Here is a 24,672-nt window from a genome sequence, read left to right as displayed (position 1 = left end):
ATCAGCAATAGTAACACACCATTACTATTGCCTAGGTACATCAAGTAACCAACCTTGGTGGATCTAGTTGTTACTTCACAACATGCAGACCCCGGCAAAGTTGGCTAGTCCCTTGTGCCCAATTTGCAAAGCTTCCCAACACCATTGTTTGTGTCATATCTGATCTCACCCATCAGCACTGCAAGGTTTCGTCCTTCTTACCAGGCTCACAGGGTGTATGGAAGGTGATCTGCTCTTTAGGGTCCAAAGAGAGCGCGACACCTCAGATACAACAAATATAATTGTCATCAAGTCAACAGAAACCATCTTGCACACATGTGGATAAGTCATATGTGACTTACCTCAAGATGTTGAGCAAAAAATCTCAAGCCTACAATAACTAGTATACAAACTCCTGTCCATCGACTTTAATTGCATATGGTAATGACGTTACCGACATCAACGCCGGACAGATCGACTTTGGCCATGGATGTACAGAGTGGCGACTGCAATCTGTACAAAAGAACCAGAGCATGCCAAAACACTACACATATCAAGCTTGCAACTTCAGTACTTTTCTATGTGAAAACAAGACAAGTGCTGTTTGATCATTAGCATCATCGGCAAGACCATGCATTGCAATAGCAGATCTGAGAAGAACTGAATCAGGCACGTAGGCCAACTTGTACTTGATGGCTTGCTTGCAGGGTCTAACTGAGACAAGGGTGCAGGATCAAGTCAAGGCAACACATACCAGAGATCACAAGTCACACAAACAAGATTAAGTAAGGCTGACTTAGCCTGTAATCAATTTGCTCAGATCAACCAAAAACAAGTCACAATCACTGAGCAGAGGCAAAGCTCAACATGGGGGTCCATTTCATGGTCAATGAAGTTCTCTTACTTCCCACTTGATCAACCAACCACCTCGCTCTTTTGGACACCCAAAGAAAGCAGCAGCAAGGGTAGCTAAGCTTTGAAAAGGTTGACAAAGGTTGTTGTGTATGATGGGGACTTTGTTGTGTAGGAAGACACTAAAGCAGGGTCTTGCAACTAGGTAGTGAGAGCAGTGTACAGTAAAGAGGTAGAGTGTTGTACCCTGATGACCTTTCTCCTGCCTCCTATATATACTCATAAGTAGACTGGGAGTACAAAGATAAGAGGTGATTGTACATTGTACAATGTACAATGTATAAAGTATGGAACATGAAACTATGCGAAAAGTACAAGTCGTTCCCCTGATCCTTTACAACCAACATGTGATTTCAGTCACATAAGTGTGACTTCAGTCACATCAAATGTCAGCAGTCACAACGGTGATCCTGGTCACATGTTGACCCTTCATGCTTAAGATTACACCTTGAGCATCATCTATGATGTCATAGCATGCCAATCTTCAACAACATGTGCGTGTACTCCCCTAAGAACTGATAGGGACGCGGTATTTTCCTTAGAGACACGGTATTACGGGATAGCAGGCGTGAGAGGGGGGGGAATAATTCTTCCCCACAATACAAATCTTGCGCATCACCTCTACAGCGATTTGAGCTGCAGGAGGATTTCTCTGAACAGAATCATCAGGAGACTTCCATAAAAATTACACAGCTGTAATATACAGTGTCTAAACTGCATGAATCCCTTTTCAAGAAACAAATTTGTAGAACTGTTGCCTAGCAAATTAGGGTGAACAGACATGTAGCTCAAATTCGAGCGAAAATTTCCGGATGCAAATATGCTTCCTCGTGCTCTTGTGCCTGCCAAAATACCGCGTCTCCCAGGAAAATACCGTGTCCCTAGCAGTTCTTTACTCCCCTCCTATCTTACGTAAGCTACTGTTAAGATTAGCATGGTATGACATTGCAGGTGATGACGTCATTATAGGTGCAATCCTCAATCACAAAGCCTCATTTTGTAGAATGTACATTGTACTTTGTACTTTGTACAATCTACATGAGCTCCTGTAAAATGCACAGGCTTCAGGGGGTTGTGGCGCCATAGAGGTCCACATCAGCTTTAAAGCATAGCAATGATGTAGCACCAAGAACAGGAAGAAGGCTCGCACAAATATGTCTGCGGTCTTCTATTCCTGAGCGCTCAAATTATAATTTATGATAGGTTTGCCCAGGTTTGGCTGCCATATTGGCTGAGTGGAACATGTCAGTGATGAGGTTCATTATGGCCGCGCCTCGTCCAGTGAGCACTGCCTGATGCCATAGAGCACTGTCTGGAGGCCTGTATGGTTGAGCCTACCCAGGATCTCAAATATTGTGCTATAGACCTCAAAGGTTGACTGGTTTACAAAGGAATTCTTTCTACGCAAGTGGGTTGCTTTTGGGTGTATGATGCATCCAATTTGCAAGGCCAACAGACACAAGACCTAAAGTCATGCTGCCCCAAGTTATTGCAGAACCGCAACTCATTGCAGAGAAGATTTTGGCTTGGATATTGGTGTCAATCAGACTTGCCAATAAGCAAGAGATCCAGCTGAGCTTGCTGTGTGAGCTTCATGAGCCTATAAACGACAGCAAAGCCCATAAATAATGTGGGCAAGAAAAATCGCGATGCTGATATCTGCAATTGATCATATAGTGTTCTGTTTCAGATCACGGTCATCATAATGAATTATAACAGAATCACTTGTCTTTGGGGAGTTTCCATGAATATGGTTATTCACTGCACAGTGATTCTGATGCATTCTTGCAGTCCTACAATTCACAGATACAATCTAGTCACAAACACTGCAAACTGATTGTAAAAGCTGTGAGTCATGTGGCATGATTGGCCAGAAGAATTTAGATGGCATGAAAAAACCTAGATAGTAGAAATTCAATGGCCTAATGCAAGTAAGTTGGAACAACTTGCAGACAAGCTTGGGAGGGGGGGCAACTTTGCCATGGACGACCTTGTGATTGAACACCTGTGAAGAAAAGCATCGTCATTGTGCCCTCCACACTTTTATGCTGGGACAAAACCTAGCCAATCACTAACAAAACATCACATACTCATACAAGAAAATTCTTGCTAGCACCACACAGGACCAAACTGACAGGTCCTGCAACATCCTTACCACTGCACACAGCAACTGTCCACGCGACAAACAGGCGGTCAAGGAAGAAATGGAATGGCACCACACTAGGTGGAGGTTCCGCACCGAGTTGATTGGGAAGCTCCTCACAGCAAGGACTTATCAGTGAGTTGTTCCAATGCGTCATCTGCTATTCTTGCCGTACCCTATCATACCTGTACTGTCTTCTAGGACGAGCTGGCCAAATCTTTCAGTCCTACTCATAGCGACATCGTCAAAGTGCAGCAAGCACAATTGCTGCACCTTTTGATTGGGGAATTGGCTTACAATCAGGGCCTTAGGACTCCCCACACGCCATCCCTTCCTTCCAACACGGTCGATTATCTTTTAAGGTTACCTGTACACCCTTGTGTGACTTCTCCGGATCACCCAGTGCTACAAATTGACTTCCAGGATGGAATGCCAAAAAGCTTTCACCATTACATGCGGTGCAAGCAGGTCAACAATCTCAAAGACCGACTAGAAGGCTTTCTAGAAATGCATACAGACGGGCCGGGGTCAATCAAGCGACATCGGCAATGGAGTACAGCCAACTCCCTGTCAGACCCTCCTACGCTGAGATTTTGAACTGCATGTCAATGATGAGAGACTGGAGGTCGCGAGCTTGTTCAGTTTTGCTGGACCACATAGTGGCAGGGATTTAGGTCGAGGCAGGGCGTGGCACGAGAGGACGGTGAAATCGATTTTTTCGCGAAGTTGTTATGGTGCAATTATGCGATTTGCACCCAAAAAACGCGCATAATTCGACATATTGCGCGATCGATTTAGGTCGACCTAAATCACCTAAATCAAACATTTGCGCCCGTAGGGCGCCGCTCGGAGGCAGAAAGTTAGGGGTTAGGGGTTCAGAGTGGCTGTTTTACGACGTTTCAGTAGTTGTTTTGAGTTGTGAAAGTATATTGCAAGAGGTTAGATTTGCACTGAACAATCTGAATAATAACCTCGAGTCGGACATGTCTAAGTCTTTGAATTCGATCGTTTTAGAAGCAGTAAAGACCAGGTGCAGATCGTATGGTATTGCATAGAACAGTTACAGCATGTACAATCACTTCTTGACCTTCTTATTGCCGTTTTTAGGCTCAGCGATCTCCCACAATTTTACAACTCGATTGTTCGAGTCTTGAGCCTGACGTTTGTCGTCGCTGTAGTAGCGATCCGGGATCTCCTCGCACAGGTCCTTGAGAGCACCAAGAGCACGTACAAGCGCAGCAGTCTTGTCTCGGATGGCGTGGAGATCGTCTCGATTCAACGCGACGACATCTTCTTCGTCTTCGGGGTCGAGACTTTCGACATGACCGTCCATCAGCTCCTGCACTTGCTCTGCGACTCCCTCGCAGCCGATAGCAAGGTCCCAGCCACCTGATTGAACCTTGACGAGGCCTCCCGTATTCACCCGCTTGTCGCAGACGACGCCATCGAACGAACACTGAGCACAGTTCTTGTTCGGTGCAGTTTGCTTGCATTGCACCAAAAGTCCGAACTCGCCGTTGTTGCCCTTGCGTTTGGGGTTCGTCCACATCGCACGACAATGTCCGCACCTATCCTCACCCTTCCTTACTTTGCCCTGACGAGCAAAGAGGGTGAGAATACCGGCCTGAGATATGATACGCACACGATCAAGACTTATCAGTTTGGGTGCAAATCTATCTCGTTGCACCGAAGCAGAAGAAGAACATACCTCGAAGTGATCCGGTCCTTTACCGTTGACACTCCCTCTCTTCTTCAAACAGAGCTCGTATAACCTCTGATCGGTCCAGTACTCCCTAGCCTGCCACAGCTTCTTCAGCCTGGCCAAAGCCTTGGGTTCCCTGTACCCGATCACCCTGTCTCCGACCGTTTTCTCAATCATATACGCCCGCAACTGGGCCCACTCGTCTTCATGGTCATCATCGACGACTGAAATCCCAGTAAGGTGTCTGTTTGTGTGTTCAGTAAGCAAGAACAGATGAGAAAGTGTTAAGTGCAGAACGGTAAGATTGCATCAAGAAGCATGACTTACTCGGCAGGGATCTCGTTGTCGTCCTCGTCCTCGTCCTCGAGCTCGTCCTCCTCTTCACTCAAACGCCTGCTGCTTTTGTAGCTCGAACTCGAGCTCGAGGAGGAGCTCGAGCCCGAGCTGCTCGACGATGAGCCCGAAGAGCTCACCGGGGCCTTCCTCTTGGTCGTCTTGGGGGCCAACGGCGCCATTGGCTTCTTCCCACCCGTTTGCATCCGTAGGGACTGCTTTCGAGGATGGACAGCAGCTTGAGAGGACTAAACAGGACGTTTTAGAGTCAGTACAAGTCCGTACAACTCGATGCAAAGCTTCAGTACTGCAATAGACGACTCACTCCGGCTTCTGCGTTCGACATCGCGCTAAATTCACGTAAAGTGGCTGGTGGCTTGTTTCAGGTGGTTTGACGTGTTCAGGCGATGTTATCTAATGACTAGATTGCTATAGCTACCGTGTAATAACGATCTAGACGTCTAGATGTAAAGAAGATAGATGTGAATCGAGTACAGTGCAGATTCGACGATCGTACGTCTAGATGCTTCTCCGGAGGCAGATTTGCACCCGAGATCATCGTTTCTTTTGTTCTCGTTTCGAGCTCGATTTTTCAAAATCGAGTCAGTTTTACTGAATCGAGTATTACAAGTCTAGAATCAATTATAGAGGCAGATAGTACATCGTGGGTGATTATGAACGTTGTGATAGTGCGTGACAACAAGAACAGAGGGTCTATCGCTTATATTAAGTCAGGAATCGATCGAGAAGCATGTACCGATCTAGTTCATGTCGACATCGTTGCTGTTGCCTCGGACCGCACGTTTACGGCTTTGGAGAAGTCCTGCTTCCTTCATGTGCTCCCTTACAGCCTTCATCACCTTCGTCAGAGTCCCTTGTGGGTATTGTAGCTCGAATAGGGCGATACCAGCTTCGGTGCAAATTTCCAATCCTGTCGTCTGCGTATAGGCACTTGCCAGTAATTTGCGCTGACCGTGAAGCACTTGCATAGCGGTATCTTCCTTGGTGATTGGCTTCGTCACCCACTCATCTGGCCACTCCATCAGGGCGTACTGGTGCTGTCGTTTGTCCCCTGTTCCTGCTTCAAACCACTGAAGCAGCGCTTCTCGAATTGTAGTAACTCGAGGGAGGTTCATCGGACGCTTCCCCATGATGACTTCACCGGATACCTTGAAGCGTAGACGATCATCACGGTTCGAGTGGTCTACTACCATCCTCGTACTGCCTGAAGCAGTGTTTCGAGGAGGATAGAATGGTGCAGAGATGGGTGCAAGGTGTCCAGATTGCACCGGATTCGTCGTGTTCAAAGACAGGCTCGGTGGCATCGTAAACGAGGTCGATGGTGCTGGTTGCTGCAGCATAGGAACCTGTTGACTGCCTGAGAGGGTTTCCACCCTTGCCAGCAGCGTCTTAAGGAGTTCTTCGGCCTGAAACAAGTGAATCGATCGATCAGTATAAAGGTCAAGTTTGGTGCAATTTTGGGAGGTTGTCCCCAAAATTGTACTTACTCTCGACTCCGACTGCGAGTCACCACTCGGTTCGAACGTCTTGATATCTCGCAGCATGCTCCGTATCTCGTCAAACTGCTGCCCTGTCGATCGTTCCTGTTGTTTAGAGAAGGTTCTGAACTCTTGCTTGACCTCTTCTCGAAGACGTTGAATATCCGCTATTGTCGGCTGTAAACCGTCTCCACCATGCTGCTGCAGCACATGCCGGCTAGCAATCCATAGAGGATTCGTGGCATCTCCATGGTACCCTTGTATCTTACTCTGCTCATCCAGCAGATATCGCATCAGGGTCGTCGTCTGAAGAAAAGAACATTGAGCGCAGATCAGTCGATTTGCACCGAAGAAGAACAACTTTCGATCTTTCGTTCCAGAAGACTCACGTGCTCTCCACTGGCCCATCCACCCCACCAGCGGATGATAGGCAGTCCCCAACGGTACGGAGCATAGTTATGCCTCCACTGAGCACCTCCTCGTTGAAGAGAATGGCTACTGAAGTCCGAGGTGGGATTTTGTTCGTTCAGACCGGATTTTTCGCAGAGTTCGTTCCAAATAGCCACCCACGACCTAGGTGGCATGGGTATAGACACGTCAAGCTTGCCACCAGCCTGAATGGCAGGGAGAAGCATGTCCGAGCCAGCTTCAGCGATCGCTGTTCGTTCTATTACGTATTTTCTCCATCGAAGGAGAGGAGGTATCGCCCAGACCTCCATCTCCTCTGGGTCCATTGGACGATGTATCTGGTACTTATTACCTATTCAGAAGACGCATGCAAAGACCATAGAAATGAGTCTACACGTCAGATAAGGATGAAACAGGTTTGAGCGCAGATCGTAGAATCTGCACCCACAATTATGCGGATCCGTCTGATTCGTCTTTCGCCAAGTCAGATAGATGAACGGGATGTCTTGACCGGGGTAATTAGGGTCTGAGCCATGCTCCACGAAGTCAGAGACCTTCAGCTTCAAGCACTCGTCCATCCTTGCCATCAAGAACCACCCCAAAGTGATATACGCTGATGCGTACATCAGCTGCGAATATCGCATCGGATTGTTCTCGGTGACCAGTTCTTGCTCGATGTACCGTACGAGGACCTTCAACTGGGGCAGGAGCAGAGGAGAAGACTGGGAAAAGTCAAGAACTCGATCAGTTTTGGGTACTTCAGCTTCAACGCAACATCAAGAATTTGCACCCACCTGCTTCGTAATACTCTCCTTAGCATGACGTCGCTGTAGCGATTTAAACAGGTCCGTATTGTGGCCATCGTTCACAGGATTGCCTTCCCATCGACCATCGACCTGCCTCCACTCTGCAGCCTGTACGACAGGACAAGGGGACAACGGCAATATCACAAAATGAGTGTCGATTCATCTCCCCACGGATTTGATGCAGATCTGAGATATTGCACCCACATGACACTGATTCGGGAATTGTCCAGCGAAGTACGCTTTCAGGGCTGAACGACTCCCCTCGATCGATCGGAAGCCGACCTGATCCTGCCTGGAGGTCCAGAACAAGAATACCATCTGCGCTGACCGGATACTGAGCACGTCGAAGACGTCGGAGAGATCGGGGTCGTTTTCTGTTCTACTCGCTTGGTAGTTCTTGATCCAGTCCTTGACGACTCTGATATGACCTGCGTAGGCCTTGTTGGTGGTAAGGGCCCTGCGATGAAGGTCTACAGTGTCTTGTCCTTGTTGAAAGAGGGTATTCGAATCGAGGACCGTAGGAACCGAAGAGGAGTCCCTTTGCGTGACCGTAGCACGCTTTCCTCTCCCTGAGCCTCTAGCCTGACCTCTCCCTGCTGGTCTACCACGTTTCTTAGGTACTGGACCTGCCAGAGAATCAGCCTGTTGCGATGTTTGAGCCAATTGCGAGTTCGGTGCAATCTGGCTAACTTGCGGTAAGCTGAAGGCTGGACCCGACGATGAAGAATCACCCATGCCTGGGGGGTAGACGAATCCTGATGTACTAGGTTGGAACCTCTCCATCTCTGCCTCCATCTGAGCTATGTCTGAGCCAAACTGGTCGAACTCGAAGGACACCGGGTTATAACGGTCGTCGACGTCGAGAGATGCCGCGAAGGCTGGCTGATGAGGGGTATTTGAAGGGTTTCGGCTCATTTTGACGGGCTGAGTGATTGTAGGTGGTTTGTTTGTACTGCTAGTGATGTGTATAGCGAAGGACTAGATGTCTAAGACCTTATTTGATGTGTAAAGGCATATTTCGAGAAGTTGCAAGGCGATCGACTTGCACTAAGTCGATAGGTCGTCGACTTCGTCAACATGACGTTAATAATTAATTATTACATTAACACATCATAGCTGTAAGCGGTAAATTTACTGATAACGCGTCGAATTTAGGTCGATTTAGGCCCTGCTAAAGCGTGTCGCATTATGAGGAACATATCTCGTCATATATGCCCTGATAACGTGGCTAATCTCGATAAATGCATGTCTACAGTTGTGTGTTTCGATCATTGATTGTAGCCGACACGCTACGGCTTCTCGGCTTGCTACTGCGGATACACTGTTTTATTTGACTGAATCGATCCCCTTCAATCCTTCTTCGACCTAGCAAGAGTCTGCTGGACCTCTTCCTCCACGCTCGCGAAAAAGTCGCCAGCGGTCTTCTTGGGTCGCCAACCAATTGATCGAGAGTGGTCCGCTCGGCATCGGCTGTTGGTACCAGCGTAATAGGACTGGGTACGGCGGGGTGTCAGTCGCGAGAATCGGCGTAGAAAGATACTTGGGGACTTACGCCATTGTAGTATTTGTCGACCTCTTCCTGCGAGAACGTGGTGGGCTCGGTGTCCTGAGCGATCTTCATGTTGACTAGCACTCGACCAATGGTCTGAGCCAATGCGAATCTAGAATCGAGCAAAAGAAGCAGGCAATCGTAAGACTTTACGTGTTTCCGTGTGACAACTATCGACAATACTGGTTCCTTACTGTGTGTATTCGCCGCTCTCGGCAAAGTAGTAACCAGAGGTTCCGTGATTTCCCTTCTTGCCCGATACGGAGTACTCGTATACTTTTACGAACAGTTCCTGTTTGAATTTGAGATCAGCCTGTGGCGGTTGCGTAACGAGGCGTTGTAAGTGTGCACTCACGGAAGTGTCGTTGATGTGAACGTTGGGCCTAAAAGATTCAATGACGAGTTTTACGACCCGAATGAGCTCGTTGTTCTAGCTGGTAATAAAAGAGGAAAGTACTCACCAGATGTTCTGCCCGTTACCAACCATACCCGCTCGGCCTCGGTCAATGCTAGCCTTGATGAGGTTGGGCACCTGCTGGCTCTGAGGGTTGCCTACTCCCTTTTCTGCGAGCTCGGTCTTGTTGATACCGTAGATGGTGCTGGGTAGAATGATGAAGGCACGGATGAGGGCTTGCTTGTCAGCCTCGATGATTTCGAGGTCAACGTTCCTGTGGAAAGCTGTAGGAGGGAGCGAGTCGAGGAAAAGGACAGGAGGCTTGCCCGTGGGGTTGGCTCGCAAGTCCGAGTAGATGGTCTCGCTCGGGTAGGCACCCCTTGCATCCTGTCAATATGCGCACACTTGTCAATACCGTGAATGCGCGACAGCTGAGAAAGTGATAGGAGACCCACGTCGATAAGAGTACCGGTTCCCGAGGTGTGAATAAGGATGGGTCGGTGACCGGTAGCGTTCTTACGCTTAGCCATACCCTTGAGGACGGCCTTGGTCAAGTCGAGCTAGTAGGGTGAATTGCGGGTCAATTTCACGGAGTTAGTGAAATGCCACTAAACTATACTGCGGCAAACAAGAATCTCGCTCACATCGTCCGAGTCGGCACAGTTGAAGGTGATATCATTCTCGCTGGCGAGCTTTTCGATAAGATCCAAATCCTGGTGGGTACCCTGGACGGCCTTGACCTGACCAGGTCGAATCTGATCGATGAGCTTGGCCTTCTCCTCGGAACGAGTCAGGACCGTGAACTGATGCTTGGTCTCGAGAGCCAAAAATCGAGACAGGACGGCGGATCCGAGGTATCCAGTACCGCCTTATTTAGATACGAGAATCAGCCGATTGTTAGAGCCATACGGAATGACACTGTCGACTGACCTAGGAACAGAACTTGAGATTGAGCAGACATTATTGTGGTTGATAGCGTGTCGTACGTTGTTGTAGTGTTGAGTCTTGTGAGATTATGAGACAAAGGTAGGAGGTGCTTTGGGGAGTGTGAAGCAAGAAGTGAATACGGTGTGGACTGCCGGACTGTGTTGTTGCGATGTCGAGGTCTTATGGGCCATGGGCCACTCGGTCTCGATTTTTTCTGCTCCCACAGGAGGTCGTTCGTGGGAGGTGGAGCGAGGTCGCCAGGACGACAGGGATCACTACTAGCGCACAGACACGCGTCAACCGAGGGGGAAGATGACGAATCCAGGTGCCGTCGGCTGGAGACAAGAATGACGTCAGAGGATCAGAGGTCACGTAATCAGCGGGAGAGTCGAGTTTTGAATGCGTTTCAGATTACACGAGAAGCATCCTCGGCATGTTCGGCGACTTTTGAGGACCAGCCGATCAGCCATCATCCACAGTCCACGATCATCTCAAGCTGCAAGCTACAAGCATCGCATATAGAGTGTATCACACATACCAAGGTAGGTCTTCTAGGTATACTCGACCCCCCTCTCTAGGACGGCTGCATTTCAGCAGCAATCAGCAAAGCTGGATCCAGCCTTACCGCTCGTCGACCGGACCGACACATCGAATGCCGCGCCGCGATGTCCCTTCAACAACTACCTGATCCCCTCGTTGCTCAATTGCGGTCGAATCTGAACATTACCTCACTCGCCTGCGCCTTGAGAGAACTGGTACAAAACGCGCTAGATGCGGGCGCCACTCGGATCGATTGCTGGGTTGATCCTGCTACCTGGTCCGTGAAGGTCTCTGACAACGGAACGGGAATCTCTCGACACGACTTGGAACGAGTCGGAGTGAGATATGGTGAGCCCAGAAAGGGTTTGGCATGTGTTCTTCGGTCGATGGTCATTTCGATTCACCTTTCTCTCGCTTGATCTATAGCGACCAGTAAAGCACGCGGAAAGAGTGAATTGGTCCCCGCAAACACCTTTGGCTTTCGCGGAGAAGGTTCATCTCCCCATATCTCGTCGTCTCAGCGAATCTTCGACCCTGACCCGAGTTTGTCATGCGTTTGTAGCTATTGCATCCTTACAACAGATCGCAGAGGTAGAAATCGTTTCGCGACCGTCTGAGCCAGGCCCGACCTGGACGAAGCAGATGAAGGTGACATGATTCCACTCCCATCACATAGTTCAGAACTGAGTGAACATCGACAAGCAGTACGGTCGAGTATCTTTCTGCGGGCAAACGTCTGGTCACAGGCAACAGATCGGTACTACAGTCACGATACGCCAATTGTTCCAGAATGTGAGGGTTTCGGCAGCCGCGATGTCCTTCCGAACAGTGTTGATCGGAGTCTTCCTTGATCAGATCCCCATCAGAAGAAAAACGGGAAGCCTGGCTGCACAAAGGCAAACATTACTTAGGATCATGGAACGAAGCGCTATCGGCAGCCCCAGAGTCGGAATGACATTGTTCGTAAAGTCGAACAATCGAATCGAGGCGTCCAGTCTAGAAGATTCGTCGTACGAGACGGTCTTCCGGCACAGAAGTCAGCGAGACGACCAACAAGCTTATCGCAAGCTGCTGAATATTCCGGACGATCATCAAATTCTGGTGAGGGTCAATGATAGTTGACGAAGGAGTTTGGCTGATCTGCTTAACATTTCGCAGAGTGTACGAGCTTCCGTTAATTACGGATCCGACAAGCATTCTATAAAGGTAGACGGTATCCTCGGCGATTTTGATAATCATTCGCGGGTGAGTCAGAGTAGAATGGAGTCAATCCACTGGAAGACATATACGCGGGGTCTGAGTGCTTTCATCACCGCAACAGTCGCAACAGTACCTCTGTGAACTACATCAATACCCCGGATACATGTTGTCGGTAGAGGCTTATTCCCTCCTTCTTTTCAGATGTTAACGGATTCCATCTCGAACGGTGTGAACTCCACGAGACTATCGAAGACGCATTCCGTGCTGAGCTTTCAGTGAGTAACTGGGAAACGTATATTCTCGAGGATGCAGCCTTCACGAGCGATACACTATAAACCTCATAGGCTCGAGATGACATCGTTAAAGGAACTCAGCGACGTAGTAAGCTGAAACCGCCTGTATAGCCTCCTCATCCGATCACAATGTCTGACTTTCCGTCGAGGCAGAAAATCCTGACGACGACCTACAAATCACTGCATATCCTCTGTTCGTGATCAAACTGAAGTTGGGTTCGGACCGGACCGACCTGTCTTATCAGACGGACAAGAGCTCGCTTACGCTCCAGGTGAAGACCGATGCATCAGCGCAATATGCGATACCACCGCTCATAGAAAATAGCGCAGGATTTATTTGTTGTGAAAGAAGCCCTTAGCAGGGTCATCCGAGGTCTCTTGGGGAGGTTCAACAAAGCCGACGGACGACCGCCTCATCTAGATTCTAAGCCTACTATTCCGGAGCGACAGTTACAAGAGAGCATACACGGCTGCGAAGACGGGACTGTAATTATGCAGGATCCGATCCGAGAAGATCTAGCCAGAACCTCTAGGATGCCTTGCGCCGAGATGGGTTATCAAGCCGGTTCCGATAGAGCTTTGTCGGTTCCAAACAGCCAGTCACGACACCTCAAATTGTCGAGCATAGACGACCATAGGAAGGGCGCCGTGATCGAACTCTCGACTCTGGCTACGCATAGCGTCCCTCACCAGCCAGTGGGTCTATCGCCCCGGTCACCCGTATGAGAGGTTAGGTTTAACGCTCTGTCTCAAGACTCGCACAGTACCCCCTCGTGTGCTCAGTCCGTCACTACCACTTCGGCCGCTCTCCTGTCTGAAACCAGAGTCTGTGCGACCTCTTTGGATCGACCTGTCCCATCTTGGAATAGCTGGCGCGCAGGTCATCGGTCAGGTCGACAACAAGTTCATCGCTTGCCGGATCTTCGCTCGTGAACGTACTAGTACTGCTGCGCCGGACCGCATCGCAGCGACGAGATGTTTCATCGTGGTGATCGACCAACACGCCGCAGATGAAAGGATCAGACTCGAAAGTATATTGTACGATCTGACAGCTCAGGTCTGCTCAGGTGGCGCTGCTTCCAAGGCATTGATCGGAGACGGGGCAGCTTTGAGATTGACTCCGGCGGAGCAGAAGTTCTTCCGTCAGGTACCCCTGGCAGTTCCGCTTCTACACATATGGGGTCTGACATGCGTTTTACAAGCGGATTCGGACTCTTCTGTGCCCAAGCACGCGTTGATCACCACCGTCCCCAAGCTACTTGCGAATCGCTTAGCATTTGAACATTCGGAAGTAGAACGCGCGTTTCACGACTACGTTGGCAACCTAATCGATCGGGCGGCCAGCGATGCTGCCATTCGCGCTCTCCTGCAGAAGTTCGAAGGTGATGTCGTGGAACCTACCAACGTGTTGAGCTGGTGCCCTCCACGATTTATAGATCTGGCCAAATCTAACGCATGTCGAGGTCAGTCTTTCCGGGTTGAGACGGCCGGTGCCGTGCCGTTGCCTCAGGTTCTATATCCGCTCAACTTGCTCAACTTTCAGGTGCCATCATGTTCAATGATCCACTCTCGCTCTCTCAATGTCAAAAGATGGTCCGCGACCTGGTCAGGACCCGAGACCCTTTCCATTGCGCCCATGGTAGACCCAGTTTGCATGTCCTGTACGAGCTTTCCTCGTAGCACCAACTTGACATTGTCAACCCTTACATCAGCGACTTTGTGCGAGGAGAAAGGCAAAGATGCGTTGTGCCAGAATTATATGAAATATCAGGAATATCGAGCAGCGTGCGGCAAGACTTTGAGAGAGTCGGCCGCGGCTGATCAATGTGCATCTAGTGCATCTAGTCACTGCGATCACCGCCAAAGAAAGAATCCTCAAATCGCAAGTTCGCAAGCGCAGGTGGCCCCGCAACCCGCGATCTCGCGATTCGCGGCCATAACCAGGAATCTCGGAGCTTAGATATCGATTCAACAGCCTGATATGCACAGCATCTCACCCGGTCACCCGGAAGACACAATCAAAACGAAGTCCGTACCTCATATATCGCATGTGAGTTCGTAGCAATATTCGATCTATCCGTCGATATTCTGGTGCTGGGCTGCTAAGTCGTGTCTGTTGCTGGTAGCCAAATGACGGACAGCTCGACTATCTCCCAATTTACGAGACCAGCTTTGCTTTGCACGCCATCTCTGCCGTACGAGGTGATCCAACTGATCATTGAGTGCTATATCGATCTAAGAGCCAAGGAAGTTGGAAAGCTGCTGCTGCGGCGGGAACGCATCGGCCGACAGGAGAAAGAAGTCACTCTCTACCCGATTCTGGCAATATTGATCACCTCAAAGTGGTTTCATAGTACCACAATTCCACTTATCTACAAGGACATTTCGCTCAACTCTCAAAGAGCTTTGAACGGATTCATCATCGGACCCTCATTCAATTCCTACAAGCACGTCAAACACATACATGTCGGATCCATCTCCGGGTCATTCATCTCATTTCGCTCGGCGGAGCAACACTCGGATATCGCACTGGTACACTTGTCTGGCGTAGGTGGATATGATGTGCTCGAGAGGTTGAATAAACTGTGAGCGAGCTCGGCAGCAACACCGTAATGATCGAGAAGTAAACTGAAACCATACACAGCTTTGACATCAAGCACGTAGTCATAGACGATTTCAGGTCTTATGCAAAGGTTTATCCACCACTAGGCATGTTCAGACGAAACCAAGCTATCACACTCCGCTGTGATCCCTTTCGGATATACAACTGTCGGGGTCAGGTCCCTGTCGATGAACGGCTCTTGGGGGGCCCCTTGTTTCACCCCGATCTGTTCCTGGAGATTGGTTGGCCTCGTAACAACACCTTTGACCAGATCTCGACCCGTTATCGTGCCTGGATGTCGATCGGGAAACTCGTCAAGCACTTTAGCGGACACATCGCTTCATCCTCGCCATTCACCCGCATTGTCATCAGCCCTTATCTTGGACAAGATGGGAGTGATCATCGCTTTTGCTTCGGTAGAAACCCTCCCCGAGTCGAAGCTCCACCCAATCGCCCCAAGATCGATTTCCAGTCCGATTGCAGTTGTGGGAACGGAGACAGCAGCGGCTGTGAGCAGCTCGCCTCCTCTTGAGTCTTGGACTTACTGATCGGTGGTCGCTATGCTTACAGTCTGGGAAGAACTCGAAGAATTTATCCTGGACTGCTATTATGAGCTCTGATCTCGGACGACGGACCATCGACCTTCTCAGCGTGAGCCACTGTGCCAGATGAGCCCTGCCCAAATGCGCAGCAACTTCTCTCATCGCATAGCCTATGGGGTTCGGCTTGACTTCCGATAGCACGAGCCTGGCCGGGATTCCTGCTTCTCGACAATCTGCTTGATTCGCATTTGTACTTTCGCCTGGACGTACGATCGAGTTTCCCATACTGTTTGTATCTCTGTGTTCGCATCCAGTATGAGGACATGACTACTACTACTGTACCGACCAGGATAACTGTCCCTTTTGGTTTTGCTTATGTGATCAACTTTTGCCAAAGCAAGTGTCCCTTTTCCGGAAAATCAGCAAAAACGCGATTTTGGAAGCACATTTTAGCGTTTTACGGCATTTCGGAAGCTAATTTTAGCGATTTTGTCGTGGGGACATAGGACAACTGTCCCTTTTTCTCTAGGACGCGGGACAAAAGGGACAGTTATCCTGGTCGGTACAGTACGTGTTTACTCTGAAACCCGCGCTGACGTAAGGCGACCGCAACAAACAAAACAAAAGCGATCAAGGGGTTGGGATGTGACCATCAACTTCAACAACATCTCAACAACTGATAAGAAGCCCAAGCCAGACGATCGGGTGTCCGGCACGCATGTTTGCCATCTGCTGAGATTCTCGGGAAGGACTCAGCTAGAGGCCTAGAGAGGCGTCGTCAGCGACAATCATTACTCGCCGATCATTGCCCTAGTTATCTGTACACATAGCAAGCGGGTTCCCCACCATCACCGTCGATCGAGCAGACATCAGCGTTAGACGATACCACAACAACGAGAGGCGAGCTTTGACATCGAACTCCTGTACGACCACGAAACTCTTCATTGCATCAGCTACCTGAATACGACGTAATCACGCCCGTAGGCATCACATCGCCCCCAGCATCATCAAACGATCTCATTCCGCTCGATAATGAAGCAATACGCATCCTCCCGCTCGCTGCATCAGCAAGTCCAAATGCCTCCCACACCGGAACAGAGATCTAGGTTTGGACTGAAGCAAGCTCAACCAGGAAGCATAGTCGCAACCACCTCTGAGCCGAGAGCAAGTCACTGTCAACCGATCTAGACAGTTGAATGTGCAAGCTGATAATTCTTCCTTTGGCTTGATTTGAATGTGATTGAAACATCGTAGATAGGTGCAGGCTATAGCAACCCACGACAAGCTCCGCTACCTCCGACGACGATGAGTAGAGGTGCGCAAATGTCCTCTCGCCAACAGACGGGTCGTCCTCAGGTGGATCCGGAAGATCTATATGTCCGACAACATCGAATCGGAAAGGGGTCGTTCGGCGAGGTCTACAAAGGTTACGAGAAGAGGACGACACTACCAGTGGCGATCAAGATCATCGACCTAGAAGCTGCCGAAGATGAGATAGAGGACATCCAGCTGGAGATCCAGATCCTCGGGCAGATGGACAGCGAATGGGTTACGAGGTGCTTACAAGACGCTCGCATTTTTACGGGACTTTGCGGCGAGCTGATGCGATCATGACGTCATGTGCAGGTACCATGGTGCTTTCCTCAAGCAGTCTCATCTCTGGATTATCATGGAATACTGTTCGGGCGGGAGTTGCGCGGATCTCGTGAGTTGTCCGCAGAACGCCTGTTCACCTCGAAATTTCAAGCTCAAGCGATCCGGGGGTTGTCAGCTGAAAGCGGTAGGTGTGTTTCGCGAGGAATACATCTCTATACTCGCTCGAGAACTTCTGAAAGGTCTGGAGTACCTCCATGGAGAGAACAAGTTGCATCGAGATATCAAAGGTACATTCGAATGCCGGTGCACGGAGTTTCGCAGGACTGAATATGCATCCTATCTTAGCTGCAAACATTCTTCTCACATCGAGCGGTGGTGGTAGGTCACTACAGACTCTGTTGAAGCGACAATCCGCTAAGGCTTCATGGAGCTATACAGTGAAACTCGCCGACTTTGGTGTGTCTGGGCAACTCAGTGCGACAATGACAAAGAAGGTAAGCGTGTCTTGGCACCTGGATTCGTGGCTCTGACAGAGTCTCATATATCCTTTCTTTTCGGCTCAGAACACTTTTGTGGGAACGCCCTACTGGATGGTAAGTCGAAAGTGAGCTGTAATGTCACGGCATATGAGCTGACGATGATCTATGTTCAGAGTCCCGAAGTCATCAAGCAGTCTGGCTACTCGTATAGCGCCGATATCTGGAGTCTGGGTGCGTGCTTATACCTGGTCTTGCAAGCGAACTCTACTCATACTTAGAAGCAACCCCCACAGGTATCACCTTGATCGAAATGGCGAAAGGAGAACCTCCGTATGCCGATTTGCATCCAATGAAGGTGGGTTGCAGCTTCCCGGTTTCTGTCCCTGGCAATCACTGACTTCGAGTCGTGTTAGGTCCTTTTCCTGATCCCCAGAAACCCACCACCGGTCCTCGATGAGCGATTCTCAAAGCCGTTCCGCGAATTTGTCTCACTCTGTCTACAGCGGGACCCCAACTCGGTATGTAGCAGAGGATGATCGGGACGCTAAAAGGTCGAACTGACATAGCTACCACTGCTGAACGTCTAAATAGCGCCCGTCTGCAAAGGAATTGCTGAAGCATCGTTTCATCCGAACGGCCAAGCGAAAAGAATACCTGACAGAGCTGATCGAGAAGGCGGCTAGCGATCCTGCCGCGAACAAGGAGAATCACGGCCCCAACACCGCCGTACAAACGTTCGTCTCTAGTGGCCTGATCCGAGCGGTCGCACCACTCATCAACTCCGCTTTTCTTTTCGACAGCGCGAAGTTTGGCCTGCCGGATGACAATTTGTGGGACTGTGAGTGATGATCGCAGGTCGGCCGGTCTGCTGGGGCGGGATCTGACCGAGATCCACTACACATGCTAGTTGGCACTGTGAGGAACGCGCTGCATCCAGGGCATAGCCCTTCCGTAAAGTCTACGATCCGAGAACAAGTCAGTAGAACGTCACGACCAGATCACGAATCCTCGGTCTACTGACATTTCCCTCTTCGGTATGTCACCCAGAGAGTGGATCAGCCGGCACAGCCAGAATCGAACTGGACCTCTACTGCTCAGCGAGCGCGAGGACCTCTCCCTCAATTACCTGGACCGCCCACTGTATCTGGACGTCCGGCTCCTCAGGCACAAGGCAGTCATCGGGGCCGCGGAAATGAGATCTTTGAGACCATTCGCCATGCTCCTGCAGCCCCACAAGATCGACAGGTCGGAACTGCTGCAGGTGGGAGCCGCGGTCATGCTCGTGATCGAGCTGGTCATGGAACCGAACTGCAAAGGGAAGGAACCACGAGTCGGGAAGGTACGGAGGACTCGCTGGAAGCTTCTCCTCCTGATACTCCGGGAGCTGCCCGTGACGGAGTCAGGCTAGAAGCTGATCAACTGATCAACAACGGGATGGATGACGCGATGCTCGATTCGGTCATCATACCCGCCCTTGACAATGTGAGGCCTGTAATGAAAGTCGAGACCGTTTCCATCGCGATCTTGCAATGTTGATGCCGCTTCTCCTCATAGTTGTCACTGCGGGTCCCCAACAACGAGGCCCGGCACGCCTTGCAAGCACTTCGACTCGCATTCGAGGAAGCTGAGCGTTACGTCCCGGGTGTATGCGTCGCATTGGTCGCCGAGATCGTGGAAAGCGTCGAGCAGGTGGACGACGATGCCGACTGAACGAGCAGAACGATTGGGGAAGCATCCCACCGATACGATGAACGCCCTTGAAACGACAATATCTCGCGCGAGTGCATGTCGCTTGAACGACTGGTCCGCTGGGAGTGATGACGAGAAATACACGATATCGGCCGGTTGAATCTTCCTTTTTACGTCGATTGTAATGAGTGCCAAAGCATGAGGAACTGGTAAGATGGACCGAGTACCCGTTGTGATGTCCACTTCATGCGATCATCGTGGTCGCCGGCTCCTCCGCCTAGAACGTCTCTCAACCAAGAAATGCCGCGCCTGTCTTGCATCGCGCGACCTCCACTTTGTACACACACAGAGGCCGGGAGAGAGAGATAGACCTGCCTTCCTTTGGTTGACATTCTCGGACGAGCGACCAACAAAGGTTAGATTCTGTACTTTAAGACATAGATCGAGAAGCCCTGTCTTATCAGTTCTCGATCTCACTACTCACGGCAACCTCAAGACCTCTCTATCGTATTGTCATTCCGCCGGAGCTATCCTGCAAGACCTGACCTAAGCAATCGAGATCATCATCATTCCAGCTACTATGGGCATTCCAATCGACAAAATCACCGAAGCTTGTGATCGGTTCCCGAAACAGCAAGGCGTCACTTTCAGTTATGGAACTGCTGGCTTCAGGACCAAGTGAGTTCGGGCTATCGAATGCCAAAGTCATGTCGACTTGGGAGTTTCCTGATAGCTCTACGGCTTGCTGATCAACCGTAACCTCTTTCCCCTGTAAGAGGTGCCACCCTCGCTTCCACCTTGTTGCGAGTCGGCATGCTCGCTGTCTTGAGAAGCAAGAAGCTGGATGGACGTACGATCGGTGTCATGATCACGGCTAGTCACAACCCTGCAGAGGTGAGACGCAGAAACTGAGAATCAAGCGTTTCCTAGGCTGATGCAGTCCGGCAACCGTTTCAGGACAATGGTGCCAAACTCATCGACCCTCGAGGCGAGATGCTGGATCCGACCTGGGAAGCCTACGCAACGACCGTGGCCAACGCCGAGACCGCATCTGACCTGCTCAAAGCGCTGACCCAGCTAGTCGACAGTCTCAAAATCGACCTGACCAAGTCTAGCTCGGTTATCTGCGGAAGGGATACGAGGCCGTCAGGCAATGAGCTGAACGATGCTCTTCAGATGGGGATCAAGGCGATGGGTCAGGAGACCGTCGAGCTAGTGGATCTGGGCGTCGTTACCACCCCATGCGTCCATTATGCTGTCAAGTCGAGAAATCTGAAGGGGGAAGAGCGAAAGGCGTATGGAGAACCGACTCTGGAAGGCTATCTGAGCAAGATCGCTGACGCTTTCAACCAATTGATGGTGGGTCTTCTTCGTTATGACAAGTCGGATCGTACATGCTCAATCGAGCATCTTTGGCAGACCGGAAGACAGTCTACCTCGTCTCTCGTCATCGACTGCGCAAACGGAGTTGGATTCTCGGCGCTGGAGATTCTGAAACCGATGATCAGTTCCTCGTTACCGATTGAACTGGTGGGCACCAATATCGACGATCCCGCGGCTTTGAACAGCAACTGCGGAGCCGACTATGTAAAGACTGGGCAACGCCTGCCTCCCGCCATGACGGACATTCTCAAGCCTGGTCAGCGAGCGTGTTCTCTCGACGGAGACGCCGATCGTGTCGTTTTCTACTACTTGACGACCGGTTCGCACAATGCGCCTGAAGCCGGAGGTCAGGTCCAGACTGAAGGCAAATTCAGGCTTCTGGATGGTGACAAGATCGCCACCCTCGCTGCTGGATACATCGGAGATCTCGTCAAACAGGCGGGTTTGGGCGACAAGCTCAAGATTGGCGTGGTGCAGACCGCTTACGCCAACGGAAGCTCTACTGCTTACCTGAGGAATGCTGTAAGCAGGCAGGACTTCTTCACTCGACGTCTCATCTTGCTAACATGAACCCGGTCTGCACCCGTAGGGTCTCCCCGTGCGATGCGTACCTACTGGCGTCAAGCATCTCCACCACGCTGCCGAGCGATACGACATTGGCGTTTACTTCGAGGCCAACGGGCATGGAACCGTTCTCTTTTCGCCCGAGACGATCGATATTCTCGCCCAGTTCGAACCGTCGACTCCTGCCCAAGACACGGCTGCGAAACAGCTTCGGGGCTTGATCAGCTTGATCAACCAGGCCGTCGGGGACGCCATTTCCGACTTTCTCCTCGTCGAGGTGATCCTGGCTCACAAGCGATGGGGTCCGGAAGAGTGGGATGCAGGATACGAGGACTTGCCCAACCGACTACTCAAAGTCAGCGTCGCCGATAGGAACGCCTTCAAGACGGAAGATGCCGAGCGAAAGTTGACGAGCCCGGAAGGCATGCAAGCCGAGCTGGACGAACTCACGCGCAAGTTTGAAAAGGGACGCAGCTTTGTTCGACCCAGCGGGACCGAGGATTGTGTTCGTGTATACGCCGAGGCGAGCACCGAGCCCGGCGCTATCCGTGAGTGCATGTATTAGTCTGCGGGGCGCTCCATTGATAGCTTACGGTGAGGCCCTTTCTCTCAACTCGACAGAATTGGGCAAGGCGGTACAAGACTTGGTCGAGCGATACTCGTCTTAGATGCATTGGCGCTCGAGCTAGCTCTCGTTGACGCATTGGCAAGATCTTCCGCATCAAGGCAAACGACGGCCCTGTGGCATTGAGCCCTGTAACGAACCTGTAATAACCACGATATCGAATCATACTACGACGAACGCTTTCGATATGAAACGCTATACAATGGCCCGCCAATGCAAATGCCTAACGCCTGCGCACCGCTGGTGAAACTTCAATCCCAATCTCTGTCTATACGACTTTGTCCGCCTGTATAGGAGGAGCAGGCATAGCGCGCACCCGCTCGGGACGGGGTCGCAGCGGTCTGGAACAAGCGCAATTATCGTGTACCCATCCGCTCGACATCTTGCTACGTCGTTCTGCTTCCGCTTCATAAGGCGGCAGAGCGAGGTTCTCCGGGGTACATGTGCACTGTCGAGATCAAAGGGCAAGTTCCGTAAGCCAAGGCGACAGAGATCGATCGGTAAGCTGGTAACGAGACTTGCCGAAGACAAGGTGACGTTGTATGTAAGGACGGCCTTTCTGAGCTCTCCAGGACCGTCCTGCGGCATCTGTCTCCCGTTCCCTTCTTCGCCCCATACGCTGAAGAAGATCTGTATGCTCAGTTCGTGGGCGACTCGTATCGGTGTCACCGTTCTACATCAGAGGTATTTAAGGTGGGTTTTCCGCCTCAACAAGCGCTTCTTCCGGGCTGCAGAGACGAGCGAGGTCGGACTCACCCGGGACAAGTGGTCGGCCTCAACTTTGTCTCATCAGCCATTCGTGTATATTCATCCACCTCCATCCCTGCGATATCTTTCAGATGCTCAGGACCGGGGACCGCCCCGCCATCCCACAGTGGTTCGGCCGTTCGACAGCGAATTTCTTCTTGGGATGGTAACCTCCCCTTGGCGTGTATCAAGAAACGATCGACCAGCGGCGGATGAGGCGAGGCTTTCTCTTTCGGGTCGATAGGGGCGATGGTGACGACCTGGTTGATGTGGAAGCGGATGGCCCAGACGGACGCCAAAGGGTAAGGGTTGTTCAACGTGCAATGTACGGTGACTTCCCCGCCGACAGTAAAGGCATCGGTGTGAGCGCCCCAGGAGACGGTACCAAGGCCGTCCAGTGTCTTGTTTACGTTCAAATCGAGGGGGAGAGGACTGTTGTCCGCCGTCCATAAGGTGATCAGGAGGATCTCGGATGAAACCGTCATGTTGCCCTTGAGCCAGGTAGTCTTGGCAAGTCGATGGTCCAGAGACGCATCCTGGAACTGAGACGGCATCTGCGTATCTGCAAGCTGTTGATTCTTTCATTGTTAGATCGTGAAGACATTTCACTCGATGTCATGGAGTGACGCACCGGTGACAAGGTCCTGACCGGGACCAAGCGGTTCTGAGATGACGAGTCGTTCTTCCTAGCGAACGGCAGACTCGACGTCTCGGCGCCTCCGACCAGCCTAGCCTCGATGTGATGAAACACTCGACCGAAACGGGTCCGATCCGTCCCCGCCAGGTTTGAGGGTACGATGAAACAGTATTCGAACCTGAGATTGATCCATCGAAGCGCGTTTCACCTCGTTAGCCAGTTAGGGATGACTCGCGCGTCGAAAGTCAAGGTTTCGGCCGAAAATGATGCTTTCACTTTCACTCACATTTGTGGACCTGCATCGACGAGGATGCCTTCGTCGCCCGTGCCAGACAACTCCATCACGTTGCGATGAAGGACAACGTCTCGCCATTGTGGGCCTGTAGACAAGAACAGGGATGATCGCAAGGCGTTTTGATGAGCGATCACGCTGGTGTGTGCAGCTGGCAGTTGTGCTAGATGAAGACTAACCACACTGAGCCGTCCTGTTGACCTCTCGATTCCCCCAACCCTTGAAGCTTGACGGGTCTTCCAGCTGCTTCAACGAGGCGGGTAATCTGGCCGTAGTGATATGTTCGACCTGGAGGTATCGAGCTCGTTTCGGTTTGCTAAGGTGAACGATGACGAGCCCCGACAACACGCAGTCGTTTCTCGTGCTCCCGACCGCGGTGTACTGATCCAATGGGACTCCTGGAGGAGGTGGGCGTACGTGTTGAACAAAGTCTGATGTACGGACGATGTTGATCGTGTTCGGGTTCGTAGTTGGAAGGTCTGGAAGCTGGTTCGTGACGACCATGTTGGAAAGTCGAGCGGTTCTCAGGTGGTATGAGAGCCGGGTGACCTGAACTTTTGTCTGAGCTCCTAGACTAGAGATTTTAACGAGGATAGCCACCTCCCAATCGAGTCGGATCACTACATATAGCGTACACTTGTTGTTTCACAGTCGTAAGCAGGAGGTGTAACGTCGAGTATGACTCGATATTATTTTAGCAGCAACTCTAGGGCAACCTTGTGCTTGTTTGTGCAAGTCCCGGTTATACCGGGCCGTTTGTAGCAACTCGATTTTGAAGTTACATATTCATTTTTGCCCTCTCGCGCGCACACATACCGATAACGCTGCAAG

The 24,672-nt window shown here is 50.9% G+C and overlaps 11 protein-coding genes across 11 annotated transcripts; 7 read left to right on the top strand and 4 right to left on the bottom strand.

The window, feature by feature from the left end:
• Positions 1-1,365: 1,365 nt before the first annotated feature.
• Positions 1,366-3,631, top strand: HD553DRAFT_322436 (uncharacterized protein; the record flags this gene model as incomplete). Its single annotated transcript, XM_046181288.1, has 6 exons — positions 1,366-1,385; positions 1,679-1,803; positions 2,105-2,172; positions 2,611-2,739; positions 3,015-3,169; positions 3,271-3,631. The coding sequence occupies 6 exons, from the start codon at positions 1,366-1,368 to the stop codon at positions 3,629-3,631; spliced, it is 858 nt and encodes a 285-aa protein (XP_046039007.1).
• A 478-nt stretch (positions 3,632-4,109) lies between these two features.
• Positions 4,110-5,415, bottom strand: HD553DRAFT_322435 (uncharacterized protein; the record flags this gene model as incomplete). The annotated part of the gene is made up of 4 exons (XM_046181287.1): positions 4,110-4,658; positions 4,743-4,980; positions 5,064-5,317; positions 5,395-5,415. 4 exons carry the CDS (start codon positions 5,413-5,415, stop codon positions 4,110-4,112), a joined length of 1,062 nt encoding a protein of 353 aa, XP_046039006.1.
• A 415-nt stretch (positions 5,416-5,830) lies between these two features.
• On the bottom strand, positions 5,831-8,697 carry HD553DRAFT_366905 (uncharacterized protein; the record flags this gene model as incomplete). The annotated part of the gene is made up of 6 exons (XM_046184116.1): positions 5,831-6,496; positions 6,578-6,874; positions 6,958-7,328; positions 7,425-7,698; positions 7,771-7,890; positions 7,987-8,697. The coding sequence occupies 6 exons, from the start codon at positions 8,695-8,697 to the stop codon at positions 5,831-5,833; spliced, it is 2,439 nt and encodes an 812-aa protein (XP_046039005.1).
• A 226-nt stretch (positions 8,698-8,923) lies between these two features.
• Positions 8,924-10,856, bottom strand: HD553DRAFT_306774 (NAD-P-binding protein). The gene is made up of 8 exons (XM_046179336.1): positions 10,656-10,856; positions 10,370-10,593; positions 10,181-10,285; positions 9,793-10,112; positions 9,687-9,714; positions 9,526-9,623; positions 9,335-9,443; positions 8,924-9,275 (listed from the first exon to the last, which is right to left on the bottom strand). The coding sequence occupies exons 1-8, from the start codon at positions 10,684-10,686 to the stop codon at positions 9,132-9,134; spliced, it is 1,059 nt and encodes a 352-aa protein (XP_046039004.1). The 5' UTR covers positions 10,687-10,856; the 3' UTR covers positions 8,924-9,131.
• A 461-nt stretch (positions 10,857-11,317) lies between these two features.
• On the top strand, positions 11,318-11,809 carry HD553DRAFT_268618 (histidine kinase-like ATPase; the record flags this gene model as incomplete). Its single annotated transcript, XM_046177587.1, has 2 exons — positions 11,318-11,540; positions 11,619-11,809. 2 exons carry the CDS (start codon positions 11,318-11,320, stop codon positions 11,807-11,809), a joined length of 414 nt encoding a protein of 137 aa, XP_046039003.1.
• Positions 11,810-11,903: 94 nt separating this feature from the next.
• On the top strand, positions 11,904-13,411 carry HD553DRAFT_366903 (uncharacterized protein; the record flags this gene model as incomplete). The annotated part of the gene is made up of 8 exons (XM_046184115.1): positions 11,904-11,984; positions 12,048-12,293; positions 12,351-12,437; positions 12,514-12,529; positions 12,594-12,667; positions 12,737-12,773; positions 12,839-12,957; positions 13,016-13,411. Coding segments are annotated over 8 exons (1,056 nt in total), but the record flags the coding sequence as incomplete, so codon positions are not given.
• A 148-nt stretch (positions 13,412-13,559) lies between these two features.
• HD553DRAFT_268700 (uncharacterized protein) lies at positions 13,560-14,365 on the top strand (the record flags this gene model as incomplete). Its single annotated transcript, XM_046177591.1, has 2 exons — positions 13,560-14,148; positions 14,229-14,365. Coding segments are annotated over 2 exons (726 nt in total), but the record flags the coding sequence as incomplete, so codon positions are not given.
• A 324-nt stretch (positions 14,366-14,689) lies between these two features.
• On the top strand, positions 14,690-16,196 carry HD553DRAFT_306770 (uncharacterized protein). Its single transcript, XM_046179335.1, has 3 exons — positions 14,690-15,270; positions 15,330-15,796; positions 15,858-16,196. The coding sequence occupies exons 1-3, from the start codon at positions 14,816-14,818 to the stop codon at positions 15,905-15,907; spliced, it is 972 nt and encodes a 323-aa protein (XP_046039000.1). The 5' UTR covers positions 14,690-14,815; the 3' UTR covers positions 15,908-16,196.
• Positions 16,197-17,134: 938 nt separating this feature from the next.
• Positions 17,135-19,614, top strand: HD553DRAFT_339955 (uncharacterized protein; the record flags this gene model as incomplete). The annotated part of the gene is made up of 14 exons (XM_046182489.1): positions 17,135-17,385; positions 17,456-17,534; positions 17,601-17,712; positions 17,771-17,803; positions 17,864-17,919; positions 17,989-18,018; positions 18,078-18,135; positions 18,198-18,259; positions 18,318-18,422; positions 18,496-18,638; positions 18,705-18,742; positions 18,812-18,879; positions 18,952-19,386; positions 19,459-19,614. The coding sequence occupies 14 exons, from the start codon at positions 17,135-17,137 to the stop codon at positions 19,612-19,614; spliced, it is 1,626 nt and encodes a 541-aa protein (XP_046038999.1).
• A 333-nt stretch (positions 19,615-19,947) lies between these two features.
• On the top strand, positions 19,948-22,343 carry HD553DRAFT_306764 (phosphoacetylglucosamine mutase). Its single transcript, XM_046179334.1, has 6 exons — positions 19,948-20,271; positions 20,370-20,487; positions 20,551-20,952; positions 21,013-21,498; positions 21,566-22,088; positions 22,162-22,343. The coding sequence occupies exons 1-6, from the start codon at positions 20,174-20,176 to the stop codon at positions 22,206-22,208; spliced, it is 1,674 nt and encodes a 557-aa protein (XP_046038998.1). The 5' UTR covers positions 19,948-20,173; the 3' UTR covers positions 22,209-22,343.
• HD553DRAFT_306761 (uncharacterized protein) lies at positions 22,344-24,532 on the bottom strand. Its single transcript, XM_046179333.1, has 6 exons — positions 24,021-24,532; positions 23,836-23,929; positions 23,544-23,727; positions 22,922-23,481; positions 22,688-22,838; positions 22,344-22,613 (listed from the first exon to the last, which is right to left on the bottom strand). The coding sequence occupies exons 1-6, from the start codon at positions 24,343-24,345 to the stop codon at positions 22,434-22,436; spliced, it is 1,494 nt and encodes a 497-aa protein (XP_046038997.1). The 5' UTR covers positions 24,346-24,532; the 3' UTR covers positions 22,344-22,433.
• Between the last annotated feature and the right edge of the window lie 140 nt (positions 24,533-24,672).

This window comes from Filobasidium floriforme, assembly GCF_021052385.1.
Source record: "Filobasidium floriforme strain CBS 6241 chromosome Unknown HD553scaffold_4, whole genome shotgun sequence".
Classification (NCBI taxonomy): domain Eukaryota; kingdom Fungi; phylum Basidiomycota; class Tremellomycetes; order Filobasidiales; family Filobasidiaceae; genus Filobasidium; species Filobasidium floriforme.
Note: the sequence above shows the minus strand (reverse complement) of the source record. Positions and strands in the feature narration are given on the sequence as shown.

What these genes read in the sequence shown, in the direction of transcription:
- HD553DRAFT_306774 (XM_046179336.1), bottom strand. Translation starts at nt 10,686, where the DNA reads ATGTCTGCTCAATCTCAAGTTCTGTTCCTAG. An exon ending in ATCTCAAGTTCTGTTCCTAG is followed by an intron (nt 10,594 to 10,655) that starts GTCAGTCGACAG and finishes TATCTAAATAAG; the next exon opens with GCGGTACTGGATACCTCGGA. An exon ending in ACTGTGCCGACTCGGACGAT is followed by an intron (nt 10,286 to 10,369) that starts GTGAGCGAGATT and finishes TCACCCTACTAG; the next exon opens with CTCGACTTGACCAAGGCCGT.
- HD553DRAFT_306770 (XM_046179335.1), top strand. Translation starts at nt 14,816, where the DNA reads ATGACGGACAGCTCGACTATCTCCCAATTTACGAGACCAGCTTTGCTT. An exon ending in CTCGAGAGGTTGAATAAACT is followed by an intron (nt 15,271 to 15,329) that starts GTGAGCGAGCTC and finishes AACCATACACAG; the next exon opens with CTTTGACATCAAGCACGTAG. An exon ending in GAACGGAGACAGCAGCGGCT is followed by an intron (nt 15,797 to 15,857) that starts GTGAGCAGCTCG and finishes CTATGCTTACAG; the next exon opens with TCTGGGAAGAACTCGAAGAA.
- HD553DRAFT_306764 (XM_046179334.1), top strand. Translation starts at nt 20,174, where the DNA reads ATGGGCATTCCAATCGACAAAATCACCGAAGCTTGTGATCGGTTCCCG. An exon ending in CTAGTCACAACCCTGCAGAG is followed by an intron (nt 20,488 to 20,550) that starts GTGAGACGCAGA and finishes CAACCGTTTCAG; the next exon opens with GACAATGGTGCCAAACTCAT. An exon ending in ACGCTTTCAACCAATTGATG is followed by an intron (nt 20,953 to 21,012) that starts GTGGGTCTTCTT and finishes CATCTTTGGCAG; the next exon opens with ACCGGAAGACAGTCTACCTC.
- HD553DRAFT_306761 (XM_046179333.1), bottom strand. Translation starts at nt 24,345, where the DNA reads ATGGTCGTCACGAACCAGCTTCCAGACCTTCCAACTACGAACCCGAAC. An exon ending in GTCGATGCAGGTCCACAAAT is followed by an intron (nt 23,728 to 23,835) that starts GTGAGTGAAAGT and finishes GATCAATCTCAG; the next exon opens with GTTCGAATACTGTTTCATCG. An exon ending in AGGCCGACCACTTGTCCCGG is followed by an intron (nt 22,839 to 22,921) that starts GTGAGTCCGACC and finishes CCTCTGATGTAG; the next exon opens with AACGGTGACACCGATACGAG.